At 40.7% G+C, this 23,352-nt stretch overlaps 1 protein-coding gene across 1 annotated transcript in view; it reads left to right on the top strand.

Moving 5' to 3' along the window:
* slc30a6 (solute carrier family 30 member 6) overlaps positions 1–19,710 on the top strand; it is a 70,370-nt gene extending 50,660 nt beyond the window's left edge. Inside the window, exon 9 of the mRNA XM_078229583.1 lies at positions 17,608–19,710. Coding sequence (XP_078085709.1) covers positions 17,608–18,120 — 513 coding nt within the window. The 3' untranslated portion in view covers positions 18,121–19,710. The remainder of the gene's footprint in view (positions 1–17,607) is intronic.
* Positions 19,711–23,352: the final 3,642 nt, after the last annotated feature.

Raw genomic sequence — 23,352 nt, 5'->3', positions numbered from 1 at the left:
ACTTGAAGCAATTTTCGTGAAGCAGTATTTGTGGTCCACTCACACCCATTTCCACTGAAGGTGTGGAGTGCTCTGACTAATGCGACAGCAGATTTCAGGATGGCTCAAGCCATCTGTTTTTAGTTGGGGCACTGGGGGTTCTGCTTGAGGAGATCCAAGGGTGAAAGGATGTCCTGTATCCACAGGGTAGAAGGGATTCACTCATCCTCCTGCCTCCCTCTTTCCTGCTGTAGCAGTTGCTGCTCTGCCTGGTCTAGCACGATGCCGATGATCAAGTACTCCCTTTCACCTGGTGACTCCAGTATGGTGTCCAATCAGGTAGGATGGTAAAGCACGTGCTCTTTTTCGATAAAATCTGCAGGGAAATGTTAATTCACATTGAAATCGCGACAAACTGTTCCAGGAAGTTTCCCCATGTGTTTCAAATTTTTCTTCAAACATTCAGTAACAAAAGAGCAGTAAAAGATGAATAAACATTTAAATATCACTCAAAATCCTTGGCAATGACCTGTTTACTCATATTCAGTTGTGCTGTTAGGTAAAGCACTTTTAATCAAAATGCCTTGTGACAATCAACCCCTTAGCAATTTCCTGAGTGGTCAATTCCTTATGTGCTCTACCTCCTTTCCAAGATGGTATCTTGCAGACAAAACCCACATTTCAGCTGAAGACCCCACCTTGACATCTCTTGAGGTTCTTCAGTGCCTGAAGGAACTGATAAAAATCAGCCTCGTGACCCTATAACAAGCTGAAGACTGCTTGATATTTCCCTAGCCCCAGGTGGAGGTTGGATATGACTTGGTCTGCTTGGGATATGTCCCAAAGTTCCTCAGCCACATATTTATTGTGGAGAGGACTGCATAATGCCAGTGTTTGGAAGAAGAGAAGTGCTCATATGACTTAAGTGCCAACTTGACTCAGTGGTGGCACTCTTGGCTGTCAGAAATTTGGATTCAGGGCACGTGATAAAATAAGAAATGGGAGCAGAAGTAGGGCATTAAGCTTACTGTACCATTCAGTAAGATCATGGCTGATCTGATTGTACCCTCAAGTTCACTTCCCTGCTGGTCCCCTATAACCGTTGATTCCTTTATAGATCAAAAGTATGCCTAATTCAGCCTCCACTGCTCTCTGTGCAAATTTCCAAATATTAAAGACTCTTGAGAAAAGAAATACCTTCTTGCCGTCTTAAAAGGGGAGCCCCTTAATTTGAACTGTGTCCCTTAGTTCTAGATTACCCATATGAGAGAAAATATTGTCTCAGCATCTATCCTGTAAAGCTCGCTTAGAATTTTACATGTTTCAATAAGGTTGTCACCTCTTATTATTCTTAATTTCAAGGAGTACAGGCCCAACCTGCTCAACCTTTCCGCATAAGACAAAGACAACTCCTTCATCCTAGAGATTAACCTGGTGAACCTTCTTTGAACTGCCTCCAAAGCAAGTATACTGCTCTTTAAATGAAACCAAAACTGCATGCAGTACTCTATGGTCTCACCAAAGCCCTGTACTTTTCTAACAAGACTTCCCTAATTTTATCCTCCCCACCCTTGCAATAAAGGCCAAGCTGCTTACTTTCTCTACCTGCATGCTAACCTTTTGTGATTCATGTATGAGGGCACAAATTCCTCTACCACAACATTCTGCAATCTCTTAAGATTTTAAATAATTTTCTTCCTTTCTGCTTTTCCAATCAAAGTGGTCAACATCACATTTTCCACATTATATGTCTTCCGCCAGTTTTTTGCCCATTCACTTAACCAATCTATATCCCTTTGCAGCCTCCCTGTGTCCTCCTCACAACTTGCTTTCTTACCTATCCTAGTGTCATCAGGAAATTGGAATGCAATGAGCTGTGTCCTTTCATCCATGTTACAAATATAGATTGTCATTAGTTCAGACCCCAGCACCAGATAGTTAGCAAACCTGAAAATGTCCCAGGCTGGTATTTTTGATTTCCTCGGTGGCTCCCTATTTACCAGCACCACTAAAGACAAAATCTCTGTAGAATCGATGTAAGTAACTATCACATTTGTCTAGGTTTCTGATCATCATCCATCAAAGTTATATCAGGAAAGCAAGAGGATCTCTTCAGAAGTTACTGACAGCTGTCTTTTGGATAGGACATTAAACCGAGGCTCTGCCTTTCTACTAAGGTTTATGTGACCAATCCTATGGCATTAAGAAAAGTTGATGTTCCTAGTCAACAAACATCGCCAGAAACAGACTGTAGTTGACTTGTTAATTCAGTTGTTTCTGCTGATGAATAAAATAAAGATCTAATCGTTCAAATTTGTCAATAAAGCAAAATGAGACATTCTTTATAGCATTAACAATGGAACGTTTTAAAATCTTGTTTACTGTATGAAATCTAATTGAAAGTTACAGCACACTTACTGCAACTGATTTGTTTATGCACACAAGGCTTAATTGGTGACTGTTATGTGCTTCTAAGCTAATAAATACAAGCCACACAAGCAGAACAGTGGGGCTACCTGATGCTTTCCCTGAGCAGGGAAAGCCCATTCATTGACTTGGAAACACCTTCCCCCAGAGTAGAATAAACAAGTTGTTCTTATATTTTGCTACAACAGGTGGAGTCATTTTATTTTTTCAGTTTGTTTTGGAAATTGACTCAGGTGGAGAGGCAAATCTTAATTCACTTATATTATCTATGTCAGCTTTCTGGACATTACAAGTTGCGAAATCCACTAAACAGTATTCACTTCCTGTAATCTGTAGTTTTGAGTATTTGTTTCTAAATGAGCCACTGTTGCTAATAACATTTCCTATTGCAAATGGTAATTATGTCACTGGAACCGTTCCATATTTCAGGCTTTAAGTGTAGTATGGCAATCTATTGGCTACGTTAGCAGACTAATCCAGAGTCTTGGTCTGATCATCCAAATAAATTATTCAAATCTCACCATGGAGATGGTGTGTTTGACAACATGAAATCAATTTTTTTTTTAAATCAAAGTTTAAAAAACCAGAGTTAGATTGTTGGTATCAGAAAAATAACAATGTTGGATTTATTTATTTTTTTAATGAAGAATGCTTACCATTCCTGTAGACTAGGAAACCTGCTGTCCTTAACTGGTCTGGTTTTATATTGAACCCCAGTCACATGCTCAACATTGATGCCTAACTATCCCCAAAATGGCCAAGCATGCATTCAGGTTGTATCAGTTCACTACCCATGATTGGATAAGAAGGCCCAACACCACCTTCTGTGGACAACTAGGGATGAGCAATTAATATTGACCTTACCAGTGACATTCTCACCCTGTGATGGTTTATTTTTAATTGCAAGCTGAATGCGGTTCCTTACCACAGGGTTCAACTGCTACATTGTCACATGGCAAATCATCAATATGGGACTAATGTGACATATCCCACTGCGGGTTGCAAATCTGATATAATTGCAAATAAGGTGCTCTTACGACCTTTCCATACTGGTTTATTTGTTACAGTTGCATATCACAGACTATGTAATACTGAAATAAAATATCTCAATACACTTTATAAAAACAGGAGATTAGGTTATTCTTGTGATGTGACTACACACTTATAAATCATCACACTAGAATGCAGTAAATATTTTACTTTTCAGAAAATATCTAATCTTTTTTCTAAGTACCAAAGATAGGGACTCAACTGAAAAGGTTCTTGATATGGCAAAGAGCTCAAGCTATTAACCACTTAGCAAGTTAACACTAGCACAAAAGAGAATAACCAAATAATTGTACCTATGGGGAATTTTAGAGATTTACTTGGATATGTCTGGTCATGTTCTATCACTTGGATACAGTCACAGCTTCTCAAAATAGAGCCTGTGCAGCGCCAGTTAATACTGTCCCAAGTGAACCACCATAGCTGTGCTTCAGATGGGGAAGTAGATGTGCTGTCCTCAGGTGGGTTTAGCACATCAACAACAAATACTCTTGATAATGCATGTTGATGCACTCTAGGGAAGTCCTACACAAACATATATTTTGTTTCCAGCCTTTAAGCAGTGTAGCATTCTAACAAAATGGTGGTCTTGTGGGAGCAGGGTTCCCTGGTGACTGTGAGGTAAGAGTTTTGTTTAATTTTGTTGGATCTGCAGTGCAAAGCAAAATGGTTTCCCAGCAATACTGTTGAGTCAAAGTAACAAAGATGTTTTTGACTTGGCATATATTGCCTGTGACCCTGGGTTGTACAAAACTCTACATGGGAAGCTTAAAGGTTTTTCGTTTTTTTTACATGCTTAAATGACAGTTCATGCAATGTCTGTCATGTTGTGTTAAACACAGTAAGAAGTTTAACAACACCAGGTTAAAGTCTAACAGGTTTATTTGGTAGCAAAAGCCACACAAGCTTTCGGAGCTCCAAGCCCCTTCTTCAGGTGAGTGGGAATTCTGTTCACAAACAGGGCATATAAAGACACAGACTCAATTTACATGAATAATGGTTGGAATGCGAATACTTACAGCTAATCAAGTCTTTAAGATACAAAGAACGTGAGTGGAGAGACCATCAAGACAGGCTAAAAAGATGTGCATTGTCTCCAGACAAGACAACACACGACAGCGCAGAGTCGCTGAGCAGAAACTGATAGCCAAGTTCTGCACACACGAGGATGGCCTCAACCGGGATATTGGGTTCATGTCACACTATTTGTAACCCCCACAGCTTGCCTGGACCTGCAAAGTTTCACTGGCTGTCTTGTCTGGAGACCATACACATCTTTTTAGCCTGTCTTGATGGTCTCTCCACTCACGTTCTTTGTATCTTAAAGACTTGATTAGCTGTAAGTATTCGCATTCCAACCATTATTCATATAAATTGAGTCTGTCTTTATATGCCCTGTTTGTGAACAGAATTCCCACTCACCTGAAGAAGGGGCTTGGAGCTCCGAAAGCTTGTGTGGCTTTTTCTACCAAATAAACCTGTTGGTCTTTAACCTGGTGTTGTTAAACTTCTTACTGTGTTTACCCCAGCCCAACGCCGGCATCTCCACATCATGTTGTGTTAAACACAGGTAGTCTGTACCTTCCCATTTGACATTAACTGAAAATTTCTGTCCATTACAGATGCATACTACTGTAGATGGAAAACATTTAATTGTCTTCTATCAGGATTCAGAACCGCTTCATGCTACAATATTACACTATCATGATCTGATATCTCCTGCAGGGAATAAGAGCAACAGCCTAATACTTTGTTTGAAGAATTTCAGATTTATGAGCATAGTTTATTCAGCATTGTGCACTCTGGAGAATTTTAATGAATGATGCTGGGAAGATTTTGATCAGCCTTGCCTCTCCTACGGGTTGTGACTTATTCTGGGGTACTGTTCTCTGAAATGCAGACTTCCTTTGTTCAAGAGCTCAACTGTCCTCCACGCAAGTGATTGTTCATAACACGAGGCTTGTTACTGAATGGATGGTGCATTGTTGTGGAAGCGTACCAATGAAACCATGCTGACAGCCTGCTATAAATATACTCTTATAGAATCCCTATAGTGCAGAAAGACGGCCATTCAGCCCATCGAGCCTGCACCAATGACAATCCCACCCAGGCCCTATCCTCCTAACCCCACATATTTACCCCGGACAATAAGGGGCAATTTAGCGGGGCCAATCAACCTAACCCGCACAGTTTTGGACTATGGGAGGAAACAGGAACGCCTAGAGGAAACACACGCAGACACCAGGAGAACGTGCAAACTCTACACAGTCACCCAAGACTGGAATTGAACCCACATCCCTGGTGCTGAGAGGCAGCAGTGACAACCACTGTGCCACCCATGGCTAGCCCCATGTGAAGTTCCCCAAAAGTTGTAGATCCACGCAAGACCCTTTGATTTGTCACCAATTTAGGATACCCTCCAAATTGTTACAATCCTGGATGAGGAGGGATGACTAGCTCCCTGTCTTTATTCAACCCACCCTCTGCTGGTAGCAACAAGGTTTTAATCTAACCTTTTCCCTTCAATACCTTTTCCAGACCCAATAGGTATGTTTAAAAAGGTGCCAATGTAACCCAACTTTCTTGAGGCTGATTTTAATATTGAAATTTGAATCTAAATATAACTAGTGAGCCTGGGATGGAATCGTCCAGGCTCACTTGTCTCAACAGTCTCGCTGGTGGATGTCCCCATCAATGGGGACCTGACATGGTGGTGGGTGGCGGGGGGGCTGACAAATCTCTGTGTTCTGTTGCACAGAACACTCAGATCTGCGCATGCATGAATGCACCCTGTAGTGTAAGCAGCCAGCTTTCTGGCGAGAATAAACTCCATCCATTCCATCAACTGGCGTGAATCACACTTCATCTCTTTTGTTTGCACTAAGTGGCATAAAAATGTCGGAAAGCTCACTGAAAAAATGTGTGATTCTCTCCCGTTTGGCACTTTGAATTTTCATTGGTAAGATTGCCCCTCCCCCACTTGCAAGTAAATGATGAAGTGTGCAGCTGTTACAAATTGATTCTAGTATTATTGACTTCTGCAGGCGAGTAGTTGATTGCACGATTCAGGTGTCCTATGGCTTAGTAGAGCTATTTCAAATCTTTTTCTAGCTGCAATTCTTTTTGCTGGCTAGTTGTCTTCCATAGTCAGTGTTTTTTAAGATATTCTTGCAAAAGATGGCTCTTTCCTTTTTGCTAGAGCATTGTCTATGGTACTGTATCACACACGTTCAGTGTAGAGAACTTCCAGCTGCTCTCCCTCACAGCACATGCACAGATCAGTAGGGAAGGTAGGCAGTGGGCAGCTCTCTTGGCGAGCTTTTAAACCCAATTTAACCTGGTATTGTGAGACTTCTTACTGTGTTTACCCAAGTCCAACGCCAGCATCTCCACATCATGACTAGGCAATTATACCAGGGTTTTTTAGATGAGTTAGTTATGTCCCTTTGTCTTAACTGGAGCAATCAGTCTTTAGATGATTTTAGAAGTACCTTGTCTGGAAACATTAGAAGGGGTTCTACTGCCCTTTAGAGAAACACCCTGCAGCCATTCCAGTCAGTGGCTAACTGCATTTTCAACCAAACTCGAGTATTTTTAAAGTCCACTATTTCTGTGTATAATTCCATGCTTTTTACGCCATCATCATAACAGTTTGCACACTTTCACATTCACTTATTGAATTGCAGTCAGGAATTGGAAGCCCCTATATTTCCTCCCCCTCAGCTAGGCGTAGTGCCACTAATTCAAGCTCGCCTGAGATTAGCCAATTTAGCGGAGGTCAGTAATCAAGCAATGCGTTTACATACAATGTATATCACAGAAGCAGACTATTGGTCCATGCCAGCGCTTATGCTTACGCAAACATCCTCCCACCCTCCCTCTAACCCTATTGATCCCTGTATACTTTTTACCCTCATGTAATCATACAGCTGTCCCTTAGATGCCTTATTCATGATTTTGTAAGTGATGCCAACATTACTCAGATCAGTAAAGAAACCTTAATATGTCTTCCATCCTCATAATATCTGTGATTGACAACAAATTCATTAGCTTCAGAGCATAGTCGCTACAGAGATATAAACCAATATTGCAGCCTATTAAACACAGCAATGCCCCACAAACAGCAGTTAAATTGGCAAAACAGTGGCAGAGTGGTTAGCACTGCTGCCTCACAGCACCAGGGACCCAGATTCAATTCCTGACTTGGGTCACTGTCTGTGTGGAGTTTACACAATCTCCCTGTGTCTGCATAGGTTTGCTCCGGTGCTCCAGTTTCCTCCCACAGTCCAAAGATGTGCGGGTTAGGTGGATTGGCCATGCTAAATTGCCACTTAGTGTCAGGGGGACTAGGGTAAATATGTGGGGTTATGGAGATCAGGCCTGGGTGAGATTGTGGTCAGTGCAGACTCAATGGGCTGCATGGCCTCCTTCTGCACTGTAGGGATTCTGTGAAATTAATGGGCAGTTAATTTTTTTAATGTTTCTAATACGAGTGGAGTGTTGGCTAGGCTGGTGTAAGAACTACTTACTCCTCTTAGTATGGCGCCATGGCATCTTGTGTTTACCTAAACGGGTAGATGCTGTTTATAAAGTATTCTTGGGATATGGATGTTGCTGGCAAGATCTGCTTTTATTGCTCATCTCTAAATGTCTTTGAAAGGTGATAGTGAAGATTCTTCTTGAAATCTTGTAGTTTCTGTGGTTAAGATACCCCGAATAGTGCCACTATGTAAGAACTGCCACCAAGCAAACAATGGAACAGTGGTTTAATGTTTTAGAATCTGCAAACTTTCGCAAGCTAGATCAGCTCAGCTGTCCTCATATTTATGGGCTCTGATGAAATACGAAGTGCCACTGAAGTTTTTTTCTATGATTTCCTGGTCCTTCCTTGTGTTTTTCCATTTCAACCTTATGAAATAGAAATTGGCCAATTTTGTAGTTTAATATGGTTTAAATAACTTATCAAAAGCACTTTGAAGAATTCCGTAAACTTCAATTATAAACTTTAATTGCATGGGTGCTGTGTTATTCTTAAGATAAGTTGTCTTTCTTTCATAGTGTCTGAAACCTGAAACTCTCCTAATCACCTTTTGATCTTTGATCAGAAATAAACGAGAATAAATATTTCAAAACAACAGCACATAAATGACCAAATTCTAGATGTTTTTCACTTCTCAGGCAAAGGTATGATTTTTTTTTTTTGCTTTAATTGTGCAGTAAATATAGGATCCTATGTAAAAGTGGTGATGCGAGCAGATTGGATTGAACCAGATCTAGCAGAACTATCATTTGTTAGGCCAAATAACTACTTATTAGCTCACTACAAAAGCAGCTGCATACTAATGACATGACATCTGAGAAGCGGCATCTTGTCTCCAAACCATTATAGCTTAGTCGTGTGAAATGCTTTGTGCTGATAGTGGAAGATGTATGATCTCTGTGGAGAATTTAATTCAGCATGAACAGAAGGTGTCAAAAAAGTCATGGTTTAAGATTGTGGTTTACATGAAAATGCTCTCTAAAAGCAATTAATATTTTGTCCTCATAACCATTTGTCCACCTGGCTTCAGCCTATTTTTAAATTCAATCTTGCTAATGATTTCAATCCATTTAAAGTCTCTTCCATTTAATGCCAGTACCTCACTGTCAAAGTGTTAATTGTGGATTGACACCCCTTTCGTTTTTGTAGAGAGTTATGACATCTGGGAATGATTGCAAGGTGGTAATCTATTCAACAATATTCTAAAAATCACAGGAACTAAAATCAGGCATTTGAACTCCTGATTAAATCACAGCCTCAAAATCACAGTATTTGCTAGTATGTTAATATCTTTGTGGGATTTATTTTGATCAGTTTTAAGTAATGTTGAGTAATGGTCACACACATGATCAACTTGCAATCATTGTAAATTCATAAATAAATTTGACTTGATTACAGGTAAATATGGCCAGCATTTATATAAATTCATGCTGTATGTATTAGGCAAAAATTAGGCAAAACTTCTGTCTTTGGACAGCATTAAATTGTTTCATTGTGTTTGATTTGTAACAATACATGGTGTAAAAGCTGATGTTGCTAACACCCAATCTACAGTATTGGTAAACAAAGTGTAAACTTGTCATCATCAGTATACAGAATTCGAGTATTACTGAAAAAAGAGACATCCTGTCAATGTTGTTTTGCACTGATCAGAATCAATGCAAAACTGTGGAGTTTCAAAGGGAACAACCATTTATACTGCTTGATTGGTTGGAAAGTCAGCTCCCTGGTCGAGACGTTGCCATTGTGAACGCACCAAGAAACTATTGACATGCCTTTGTTAATGCAAAAGAGATGCAATGTCTTGGGCATATTCCTTTTGCTTACTGAGGATAAATTCCTGCACGTGACTGATAATCTTAAATTGGTTGTGTGGTGTAATTCTTGACACACAAGATTGGGCAGCATTTTCTGAACAATCACTGAATCACATGTGATGCCATATACCTTGGCCGTATGCGCCAATGACAGGCCAGTAATATCAACCATATCTCTTCAACTGTTCCCAAGCGGCACAGTACTGACCATACTCAACCAACCCGGAGTATAGGAAACAGATAAAGAATCTGGTGAACTGCTGCGACGACAATAATCACTCTCTCAATGTCAACAAAACAAAGGAGATTGTCATCGACTTCAGGAAGCATAATGGAGGACATGCCCCTGTCTCCATCAATGGGGCCGAAGTAGAAATAGTTGAGAGCTTCAGGTTTTTAGGTGTCCAGATCACCAACAACCTTGCAATAGTGCAATAGTTTTTTAAAAAGCCCATTAATGCCTCTACTTTCTCAGGAGACTAAGGAAATTTGGCATGTCCACTACGCCTCTCACCAACTTTTACAGATGCACCATAGAAAGCATTCTTTCTGGTTGTATCACAGCTTGGTACGGCTCCTGCTCTATCCAAGACCGCAAGAAACTACAAAAGGTCATGAACGAAGCCCAGTCCATTACTCAAACCAGCCTCCCATGCATTGATATTGTCTACACTGCCCGCTGCCTTGGAAAAGCAGCCAGCATAATTAAAGATCCCACGCACCCAGACATACTCTCTTCCACCACCTTCCATCAGGAAAAAGAAACAAAAGTCTGAGGACAGCTTCTTCCCTGCTGCTATCAGACTTTTAAATGGACCTACCTCACACCAAGTTGCTCTTTCTCAAGCTATGACTGTAACACTACATTCTGCACTCTCTCCTTTCCTTCTTTATGAACGGTATGCTTTGTCTGTATATTACACAAGAAACAATACTTTTCACTGTACACCAGTACATGTGACAAATAATAAATCAAATCAAAATCAACCCGTGGTGCAGAAAGAGTATAATGTCTCACATTAGATGAGTCCACAATTGGGCAGCATTTGAAGGACAAGCCAGAGTGTGCTAAGAATTATACTAACAACCAATTTAAGATTATCAGTCAGGCTCTCAATGTAGCTAGAAACTGCATATATTCATATGCATGAACCTGTCCTCTACAAGCAATAGAAATATGTCCAGACATTGCACTTCTGAATAAACAAAGAGGGGGTGGGGGGGGCAATGACTCCCTGGTACATTTGCCATGGAAATTCGACCAATCAGAGCTGACTTGTCAAATAATCCGCACTCTCTTTCTCTTGCAGTATAAATTGTTGCTCCATTTGAAATTTTTATTTCTGCAGTTGTCCTGATTAGTGATGTGCGTGTGACAGCATGTCTCTCTCTTCAGCAATAAGCAAATTGAATTCAATTGTTGAAGAAAATGGTGATTCTGCTCATGTAAACATGCACATTGATCCATTTGTAAATTACATACTGGTCCCTTTTATTCACAACTGCATTTAAGTAGCATACCACCAAGCAAAATCTCATGATATTAAGGAAAAGGCAGGATATTCTCATCAACATTCCTGTCTCTGGTAGAAAAATACTTCTCCCACATTCACCAAGATCTGGACACATTACTTGATCTGATAAGTGGCAAATAACATTTCTGTCACACAAGTGCCAAACAATGAGCATCTCTAGTAAGAGAGAATCCAATTAACTTTTATGGCATTACCATCACTAAAACCTCTCGATCAAGGGTTGAGGGGGGAGGGGGTTTGCCGGGGATGGTTACCATTGACCATAAGCTTAACTGAGCCAGCTGTATGAATGATACAGCAAGTCAGAGGCTGGGAAATCTGTGGTGAATAACTCCGCCCACCCACCATCTACATGGCACAAGTGATGGAACGTTCTCCATTTGAATGGAGGAATGCAGCTCTAACAATACTCGAGAAGCTCAACACCATCCAGGACAATGTAGCCTGGTTGATCAGTGCCCTATCCACTGCTTTAAACATTTTCTCCCTCCACCCCACTGGCACACACTGACAGCAGTGTGTACCATCTACAAGATGCACAACAGCAACTCACCACATTTCTTTCGACAACACCTTCCAAACCCACAACTGCAATTGCCTGAAGAGACAATGGTAGCAGAAGTATGAGAAGACTACTACCTGCAACTTCCCCTCCATGTCATGCACCATCCTGACTTAGAACTATATCGTCGTACCTTTGCTGTTGCTGGTCAAAAAACTAGAGCTCCCTCCCTGACAGCACTGTGGGTGTTATTGCACCATTTAGACTGCAGGAGTTCAGCCATCACCTTTAGAGCAGTTAGGATTGGACAATAAATGCTAGCCTTGCCAATGCTGCTCACATCCCAAATAAAATTATCCAGTCATGTATTTCCTCCTTGTTTGTGGAATTGTGGCTGCGAAATAGCTATAATATTTACTGTCGTAACTGCAAAGTGTAATTTGTTCTAATTTGGGATAGTACTGAGACATTGAAGAAACTATACAAGGGCAAGTTATTTCATTCTTGTATTACACTAGTTGAATTCCCATGACACTGTGAAGTAATTTTCTTTTTTGTTTAGCTGATATTAGCAATATTAGTTCACCCAGCCATAATGCACCTCCCAATTTTGTTTCATTTCTACTGAAGTCAATAAAAGCTAAAATTGAAAGCTATATATAACTGGACAACTAATCTGATTTGCCCGATCCATATTATCATCCAAAGTTAAAATTCCACCAGGGAGTCTAAAACAATTTTTTTTTTGTTTTTGATTATGGCAAGTCTACCTAAGGAGAGAAGAGAGATGGGAGGAGGAAGGGGGGTATAAAGACAAGAAGAAAGCAGGGTAAAGATGGATGGAGGAAAAACTACCTCAGTGTGTGTAGGTGGGTGAGAAAGGCAGGGCGCTGGGGTTGAGGTTGGTTAACTTCCCCTTCCCTCCTTGAAGCCACAATTTATACCATGCTTGGATAGGATGCTTTTGATCGTCTCATTTTCTTCTGTGTGGTTTATTTGTACCTCAGTTGGAGGGGGATTTGCAGACTGCTCTTTTCCAACTATTTTTTACCTTGGCAGAGAGAGTCACCGTTTGTTCTGCCCCAAGAATCCTGGAACTCCCTCCCTAACAGCACTATGGGTAGACCTACACCACAGGGACTGCAGTCGTTCAGGAAGGCAGCTCACCACCACCAATTTGAGGGCCATTAGGAATGGACATTAAATGAGCCACATCCTTTTATGACCAGGGAAGCCCACGTCCCATGAATCAATAAAACAAAGAACATGTTTGCAGAGTGAGAGACCAGAGTTTCTGCATCTCTACATATCGTAGTTCATAGTGCAGGAAACATAAATGGAGAAAGAGACAAAAGGCTTTACAAGTTTTTCCCTGAATCTGAAAGGGGGGAAAAGATGCACTTTATTTGTTCTTTTGTGCGGGTGCAATTGGGCTACTCAATTATTCCAAACAGATTTTAAGGCAGTGAATCTGCCTAATCAAGAGAACATTCCTCAGCCCTGAAGAAACCGTTGGAAACTGGAGCTCTCACAAATACAGCATCATGCTTTTTTTAATCCTCAAAAATACACTTTGAAGTACTTGTAAAATGTCCATCTATTGTAGAGTCAATTAAGATATTGAACTGTTAGAAGATTTGCTCAGGCACAATGTGGCAGCAATAACAGTTCTTTTCTGAGCTACCATTTAATATAACTGTACTGCTTCAGTGCCAGCTAGACAAGTGTATTTGGAACAGAGTAACATGGACATGCAGTTCCATTGGCATCGTAACTGCTTTGAGCAATTTGGGAAGTTGCATCCATAAAGCACAAACCTGCACTATTTAGGTTGTTAGTTCAACTTTACAAAACTATTTGCATTTTCATGGTCCTAAAACCTACTGTGAACCAGTGCAATCTGGTAACGTTGTAGATTTATTGATATTCCCTGGTGCCTTTTATTAATAAAGCTGAAAGTAGGTACATAATGAAAAATATCAACTTTTAATAAGTGTTTAGTTCTCTGCCTGTGAATAACCTGATTTAAAAATCATTGAAAATGACTGATGTTTGAAAATATATGTATTGAGCCATTTAATACTCTAGAATCATAGAAACCCTACAGTACAGAAAGAGGCCACTCGGCCCATCGAGTCTGCACCGACCACAATCCCGCCCAGGCCCTTCCCCCATATCCCCACACATTTACCCATTAATCCCTCGAACCTACGCATCTCAGGACACTAGGCGCAATTTTTAGCATGGCCAATCAACCTAACCCGCACATCTTTGGACTGTGGGAGGAAACCGGAGCACCCGGAGGAAACCCACGCAGACACGAGGAGAATGTGCAAACTCCACACAGACAGTGACCCAAGCCGGGAATCGAACCCAGGTCCCTGGAGCTGTGAAGCCGCAGTGCTAACCACTGTGCTACCGTGCCGCCCCTATTGGTGTACACTATTTCATTTCATCATCGTCATGTGTACCCTGCCCAAAGGTAGCTCTTTGATTCATGGTCTGCTGATGCTTCACCTGGAGTTATTTTCTTGACAATTTGTCGGTGGTGACTTGCCATTGTCTTCAACTCTCAGGAGTATTCGAGGAGACATGTCCCAAATCTACGACATCCAGAACAGGAATCGAACCTGTCCTGTTGACATTCTTCTGAACCACATGCCACCTAGCCAACTGAGATAACTCGACCCATGGCCAGTTTCTCAGCTAAATATTTTTTGATATAAAATGCTTCAAGATCATGCCTTTAGAGCTTGTATGCGGGAGAACATTGGCACAATTAGAAGAACCTACCCCAACACAGTCACCAAAACACTTGATTTTCACCTGGGGATGGGGTTAGTTTTTGTGTGCAGGGTCTGATTTGACTGATACGAAAGCAAAATACTGCCAATGCTGGAAATCTAAAGTTAAATCTGGAAATGCTCCAGTCTGGCAGCATCTGTGGAGAGTTAACTTTCTAAATGGCTCTGATAAAACATTAAATGTTAACAGCAGTTTTCTCCACAAATGCAGCCAGAAATACTGAGCATTTTCTATTTTTATTCCTGAATTGACTGAACTGATCTTGAATCAGCATAAAAGATCAGTTCTAGGCATAGCTCATATTTTAAAATGCCGTGATCAGTTTTGTGCACTCAGCCAATTCTGCCCAAATTCTGCTGATTATGACTGAGGTAAAAAAGTGGAAACGTTGTCCCTATCATTTTTATTTCCTTGCCAAATTAGAGCATTATGCTTCTGAACTTTAGATAATCATCTTTTCACCTTTGTTCCCAGAGCCTTCAAATATGCCATCCATCCCATGCACCCTTCCACCTCCTTGAATCCTGTAAACAACATTCACTACAATACCTCCTAGGCATTAGTTTATTATTTAGCTCATCTTCTATTTCACGGTTTTAAAACTTTATATTCAGAGCTGTTGATCCTGGCCTTTTAGCTTTTAAAATAAAGCAGACAGTCTGGAAATGACATAAGCTCTATCCAATAATGGCCAATAGGCACACACACACACAAGGTCATTCAACCTCTTTTGACCATGTTAAAACTGAATTATTTTTATGTTTGGTGCTCAAAAAGGCAACACATTGATTGAAGTTAATATTTCTATTGGATTTTAATTCAATCAAGCGATCTGTGTGTGCTCCAGATTTATTTTCAGTATTTAATGTGCCCTCTAAGATCTGGGTTTAAGGATTACAACAGTGTAAACAGTGGTCATTACTTCATTGCTAATGACTTCTACGCTGAACAGCTGGAGCCTTGTTCTGCAGACGGTCATGGATCAGCTGGATGGTTTGGGATTGTTGGAAAGGGTGATTTCATCTGTGGAGTAAAATTTGGAACGAATCCAAATTTAAAAGGTTTTCAGCAGCTTCAGTTAACATCCAGGTCACTGACCAAGATCGTCATTAACACCCAAATATTGCTTGTTATAGAAATGGGGCACCTTTTTGTCCACACAGATGTGGGCACAACTCTTGTTTCAAAACCATTTGGCAATGTAGAAATTCATTTGGAAAGTAATTTTAATATCTATCGCTGGCTGGTTTGTTTATTTTAAAAAATTAATTGTATGTGTATATACCTACCATACACATCCCATTTAATTATATCACCTCAGTTTGGAGGTTGAGTTCAAGTCCACTCTAGACACTTGAGCACAGAAGTTCAGGCTGATATTCTATTGTAATGTTGTGGAAGAGCTGCAGTGCCAAGGTGCTTGCTGTCTTTTGATTAGGACTTTATACCGAAGCGCACCTGCCTTATTTAGATGTAAAAGATCTCAGCAGAATTTGCAGAAGAGCAAGGGCATCCTGATCAATATCAATATCCCTCAACCAACCTAATTTTTTAAAAAAGATTGTCTGCTCATTATTGGGGCGTGAAAGTCTCCAAAGTCCCATAGGCTGCTCTTCCCCATTTTTGAGAGAGAGAGCTGACTAGTATTTAGAGTATTGTTAGTAAATAGTGTGAGATAAAAGGCCACATAGCATTTGGAAGCTTAAGAAATCAAAATTGTGCAGTGACCAGAGCTAGATCATTGGAAACATGTAGGAGTTTGTCTCTTTTATTTAACTGTCATCCCCTTGTGATGTGAAATATATTTTATGTCTCGATAAGACTTTGTTGCACTCTGGTGATTCCTGCAATGCTCATGATTTTATTAATTTATTAAACAAGTGTTTGGGTAATAAGTGTTTTCCATTAAAGGCCTACTTGGTACTAAGCTATACAATGCTGGTTCTGTGTCTAATGGACTGGCAACCCCAAATTTGGTAATCAAAGTCACTTAAAAGTCAGGGCTGAGTAAGTTATTTTGCCACTAAACTTTAAACCTGAAGCTCCTAACTTAAATACATGACATTGGCTTCCAAGGCAGTACAGTTAAGAGTTTGAACTGTAGGGCTATAGCACAAATTTTCAAAGTGAAATTTCTCCTCTCTTTCTCCCATCTTCCCCATACCCATGCATTTTTCTTAGCTGACATAAGTGGCTGACACAGGTCCTTCAATCCAGTAGATCTCACTGGACAACATTCTTCAAGTATTTGCTTTTATTCTATCTTTTTAATCCAGTTTGATTTCTGATCTCACATTAAGGAGCACCAAATAGCAACATAATAATTAGAATCCAGGTGTAAAATAGGTGGTCTCTAAATTGGAAGTCGAGTCTGATTAGCAGTAACTAAAATGAGTTAGTTTTTGTTATGAATCTGATAACTTTTCACATTTAGTATTGGCAGCAACCAAGTGAAGCTGTTTATAACTAAAACTGGAATAAATGCTGATTAATACATATCCAGCAACTCTCAATTTTCATTTTCAGATATTGAGACAAATAGATGACTTGGATGTCTTTAGAAAATGGACACGTTTAAAGAGCTGCTAAAAGGTGTTCAATATACAAAATAACAAGACTATCTCAATACACAAGAGTAAAGTTAATTACATCTGAGTAAGATGTTTCGTTGTCCTGTCTAATGTCATAGAATGTAAGCGTTTTGAAAGACAGGACATAATGCATAAGAAATAATAGGGAGGGGGTGGGAGAGGGGATCATTCTGCACTTTTAGTATAAACAGAAAGGAATGGCAAATAAACTGAAACTGTCTTGAGTGTAAATTTTAATAACTTAATTTCTGCTGAAAGGTTTCACCTTCAAATTCTAATTGAAATGGTGTACTTTTACAGAACTTGTGTTTTCAAATCAAATTTGTAACATCTTTTTAAACAGGCTTTGTTTCATTCTCTTTAGGCTGGTTCTGTACATGTGCGGATCAGGAGAGATGCAAATGAACAGTTGGTGCTGGCACACGTGACCAATCGCCTTTCCACACTCGTTAAAACTTTAGCTGTTCAGATTTTTAAAGACGATTGGGTTAGGCCATCACTGGTTACAGGTTCAATCCCAAGCAACATATTGAATCCCTTGGATCACAGTAATGTTCCAACAGTTTCAGCTGTCAAATCCTTGGATGAAATGAACCCTATCACCTCTACCCCAGCAAAACCAACCAGTCCTCCTCCTGAATTTTCCTTTAATACGCCAGGTAAAAACATCAACCCAGTCATCCTACCCACTGCTCCATCAACTAGACCTTATGGCTTAGGGTTCAATTATGGAGCTGTTTCATATGGAGGCACTTTTAATCAGGGCATCGGAAGACCTGGACCGGGAATGACTCAGGGATTCAGAACTGGATTGATTAATATTCCAAGTAGATATGGAGCAGGCACTCAAGGACATGTTAACCAATTCAGATCATAAGTACGCAACAGTGGTACATGATGCAAAGGTGTGCTTCAAGCTGATTCCTCTTAAACTAAAAACTGTAACTGCGAAAGATTTTTAACTGTGGAAATATAATTTTGTGTTATTACCTCAATATATTTAAGATCATTCCTGGACCAGTCATATTTTGGTTTCTTAAGAGTTTTTGCCTATAATCATGTATTTACATTGCTGTGAATATACCTGGAGTGTGTTGCACTAAAACAACAATGTAATCTGCTTTCTTAAATGTATATGTATCCTTGCCAAAGTGCTTTAACAAAAATCACTTGGCTGGGATTACGGTTTTGCCAAAAATGGTACTTGTCCCTATATTAACCACCAGGCTGTGAAAGATAGTGTCCTACTGACGAATCAATGGATCTCCTCTCCCCTGATAATGTTCTCCTGATCATCTAATAATCTTGAAGAGATCAGAAATCTGCCATTTTGGGGAATCGTAGTCCATGAACAGACAGAGGATCCACGTCACTTTGGAACGTTATTTTTCAAGTGACCTCTGAGTTGTGTAAATGCATTTTTCTAAGCACTGCAGCAACTCAGTCAGTGACTTACCTTGTGATGCCAGTTTGGCAGCTTGCAGACCAATTTCACAGTAGATACTGTAACAAGCACTGCAACACTAACAACAGCACCGATGTAGATGTCAACCATTTGAAGGCATATGTATAATATATTTATTCAGATAGGGGAAAGAAAATCTTAATGTCAATTTTTGGCAGGTTATGTTTTAACCTCTCCATCCACTTTTCAACAAAGGGGTAATTATTGCTTTCAGTGTTAATGAATACTTACTTGCTTTGAAAATAAACCAGTCTTCCATTAGGATTAATGGATTGTCCAAAGATGTGCGAGTTAGGTTGATTGGCTATGCTAAATTGCCATTTAGTGTCAGGCAAATTAGCAGGTAAATATGTGGGGCTACGGGGATAGGGGATGGGTGGGATTGTGGTCGATGCAGATTGGCCAAATGGCCGCCTTCTGCACTGTAGGAATTCTATGATTCTATGACTTAAGGGAAGACTGGTCTATTTAGCTGTGTTGTTGAATCCAGGATATCCATGCATTATCTACAGTAGTCCCTTCAGGTATTCAAGTATAAATAGTCATTTTTGATTGTGCGGTTTGGTTATATTCATTATAAGGACTAGACTGTCACTGTAAATATCCTTTGGATAAAATCCACAACCTTGTGTTATGAGAAATAAACTGTATAGCTGATCTTTTTGTTCAGGGCTTTTCTAGAGAAATGTATGTGAAAAATATTTTGTATTAAAAGTACAGAATTTCTTGTTACGAATATATGCTGTAGCTTGCACTATTAATCTAGGTATGAAGTGTTTGGTATCAAAGGTACAAAACCAGATTTCTAAACAAAAAGCTGGCTCAGTTATAACAAAATCTGATTCAGTCTGACATAAACATGTTGAAAGACTGTATGTTTTGGTATGTGTTGCTGTTAAATTGACTAGCAAATTTAAAAAGTCAAAATGATAACAGCATTTTGAGCAGCAGTAAATTTGCGCTGATTTGTATTTAATGCTGCATTAAAATAATTAGGTTTTTAAAAATAATCGGCTTTGTCCAAGTATACTTGTGTTCTCAAATTAAGATGGTGGGTTATTTTCAACTGTGTTCCCAGTGAAAATTTCAGGCGCCACTACACCAAGTATTGTACATATACAATGAAACACAGAGATTTGGAAGAGTTCTCCTTTCAAGTCACACTGATCACACAAACTTTTTCAGCTGGAGATCTCTTAGACCAGGCAAGTGACCCTGCAGGTCACCTGTCTATCCCATCCCAACTATTTCACTTGCCACCACAAAAACCTCATCAGAATTGATGCGAAGATGACACTGTGTAATACCCACAGTGCTGTTAGGTCGGAGTTCCAGGCTTTTGACTCAGTACAGTGAAGAAATGACAAAATATTTGCAAAGTCAGGAAGGTGAGTGACTTCCAGAGGAACTTCCAGCCTCATGGATTACTCATGTATCTGCTGCCCCTGCCCTTCTGGGTGATAGTGGTTGTGTGTTTTGGAAGGTGCTATCTAAGGAGCCTTGGTGAATTTCTTCAGGGCATCTTGTAGTTGGCACTGACTTGCCACTGTGCTTTGATGATGAAGGGCGTGAATGTTTGCGGATGGGGTGCCAACCAAGCAGGCTGCTTTGTCCTCGATGATGCTTCTTGAGTGTTGTTAGAACTGCACTCATTCAGGTAAGTGGAGAGTACTCCATCACACTCTTGACTTGTGCATTTGGACATGATCTGATTCAATATCTGAGGAGTCATGAATGGTGCTGAACATTGTGCAGTCATCAATGCACATCCCCACATTTGACCTTATGATATAAGGAAGGTAAATGATGAAGCAGCTGAAGATGGTTGGGCCTATAACACTACCCTGAGTAATTTCTGCAGTGATGTCCTGGAACTGAGACCCATGCAGATGGCCACACATTTGATGGTATCTTCACAAAGGTCTTCAACATGCTTGAGGTGTATTCCTGAAATTTCTCTCTAGGGGATTTTCACAGCAACTTCATTGCCGTATTAATGTAAGCCTACTTATGACAAACTTTAAAATTTTAAATAAACTTTAAAGTATGTGCATGGCATGCAGCTGGAATGCCTGGCAATTTGTTGCAAATTCTCTGCTGCTACTCCAGAAGTATTCTGTTCATCAGTGGTCCCCAAAGTAAAGCATCTGTCTCCAGCTGAGCATTCTGCACCCTCCGATGCAGACTCTCCATTCACTACACTCCCTGTTTCCACAATCTTCTACATTCACTTGTGATTTGCAATTACACTGCTACCTCCAACGTCTCATCTTGGTGGTCCCAGTAGCTTCTTTCTCTCATCGCTAGGAAATTCCTTCAGACCCTCACATCCTGGAAAGTGTCAATTAACCAAGGTGTGACCTATGACCTTCTTGACTTCATTCTTCCACTCCCCTCTATTTGACTGCCAAACTTAAACTTATTTAAATTGGATTTGGGGAGTGTACTTCTAAATACAGAAGTTGAAATTTTTTCATGCAGGTTGTCATCATGAATGCTGAAACTTATTGGTTGGGAAGCACTGAAATTAAATAGTAATGTCTTTTGCAAGGGTCTTTTTGCAAACCCTCTGACAGCCATACTGCACTGACTTCTGGGTTTTCCACACACTAGTGGATTTCCCCCATGCTCCCCCACTCCCAGCCTGTCTTGGACTTAAAATCCAGCCCCACTGCCTTTTGGCTTTGTTTGGCTGGATGAAATTGTGGTTAATCCAGGGTTTTGGAGTCAGTGGAAGAGTCCAGAGATGTGAAAAGAAAGAACGATGGATGTCATTAGTGAACTGGTGGAATTTAATGTCTAAGTGTGATGTTATCAAGTGCAGCATATAGATGAGGAGGAGAGGTCCAAGGTGATCCTTGAGGTACTCCAGAGCTAATAACACAGGGGGAAAGGAACCATTGCAAGAGATGTACTGACGATGTGGAATTGAGCGAATCCCACTGAGCTGGACAGTGGAACAGGTGTATTCTTTTAAAAAGTGGTTGGAGTCTGGAATGAACTTCTGAGAGGGTGGTTCGATTGAGATATTCAAATGGGAATTGGATTGCTATCTGAAAGAATCTGCAATGTTGCAGGGATGAGTCAGGGAAGCGGTGCAGACTCAATGGACCAAGTTGCCTCATTCTGCCCTGTAAAGGTTCTGTGGTTGTGAGATATTGGATGGTGTGATTAGCTGCATTGAAGAATGAGACTGAGGAAGGATAATGCAACATGGTCATAGCCTTAGAGAATCATTCATCATTTAGGGTGTTTCAAACAGTGGGAGAGATGAGCTAACCTCTTATCATTGACAGGGCTATTTCTGATTTCTCTCTCCTTCTGTCTTCTAAACTTGACCCAATTCTTCCACACTTGACTCCAATTCCCTCACACTAACGTTTTTAAAAGCTCTTCTGTCCTGCCACCCGTAGTGGCATTGGCACTGCTGTCACTCTCCTGTCTTACCACTTTTTCTGATGTTTTCATCTCCATAAAATCACAGCACATGCAAGAGGCAGGCAACCTCAGGCAGAGTAATTGGAAGCCCTCATCAGAGTGACGCACAAGTTGGAGAAGTCCATCTGCCTGCTCTCTGATGAAATGGTGTACACACGTACAATCTCCATGGGGTGGTGGACGGACACCATAGAGACCATTGTCTAGCAGAATGCCCAGTTTCTGCCAGAGATGCACGCAACCTGCATGTCATTGCTATTGCCATGGGTACGTGAGAGAGGTTCAGGGCACCTTAACTTCCCTCCAGATGCCCCTTTCCCTCAAAGAATCAGGCCAGAGTTTTCTGGCACCCAAAGGGAGGAGGAGCACTAGCAGCTGGACACCCCAGGTCATCCACTCAGGACATCCAGAGATAATCTCCCTCCAAATTGCCTCAGCCTGTGACACTATACTCCTTATACACCTATGACTGTGTGGCCAAATTCCCCTCCAATTCGATTTTCAAGTTTGCTGACGACACCACCGTAGTGGATCGGATCTCAAACAATGACGAGACAGAGTACAGGAATGAGATAGAGAATCTGGTGCAGCAACAATAATCTCTCTCTCAATGTCAACAAAACGAAGGAGATTGTCATCGACTTCAGGAAGCATAATGGAGAATATGCCCCTATCTACATCAACGGGGACAAAGTAGAAAGGGTCGAGAGCTTCAAGTTTTTAAGTGTCCAGATCACCAACAATCTGTCCTGGTCCCCCCATGCCGACACTATAGTTAAGAAAGCCCACTATAGTTAAGAAAGCTACTTTCTCAGAAGACTAAGGAAATTTGGCATGTTAGCTACGACTCTCACCAACTTTTACAGGTGCACCATAGAAAGCATTCTTTCTGGTTGTATTGCAGCTTGGTATTGCTCCTGCTCTGCCCAAGGCCGCAAGGAACTACGAAAGGTCGTGAATGTAGCCCAATCCATCACACAAACCAGCCTCCCATCCATTGACTCTGTCTACACTTCCCGCTGCCTCAGCAAAGCAGCCAGCATAATGAAGGACCCCACGCACCCCAGACATTCTCTCTTCCACCTTCCGTCAGGGAAAAAGATACAAAGGTCTGAGGTCACGTACCAACCAACTCAAGAACAGCTTCTTCCCTGCTGCTGTCAGACTTTTGAATGGACCTACCTTGCATTAAGTTGATCTTTCTCT

The sequence above is a fragment of the Mustelus asterias genome, chromosome 15 (assembly GCF_964213995.1).
Source record: "Mustelus asterias chromosome 15, sMusAst1.hap1.1, whole genome shotgun sequence".
Lineage (NCBI taxonomy): Eukaryota > Metazoa > Chordata > Chondrichthyes > Carcharhiniformes > Triakidae > Mustelus > Mustelus asterias.
This window is presented reverse-complemented; position numbering and strand designations above follow the sequence as displayed.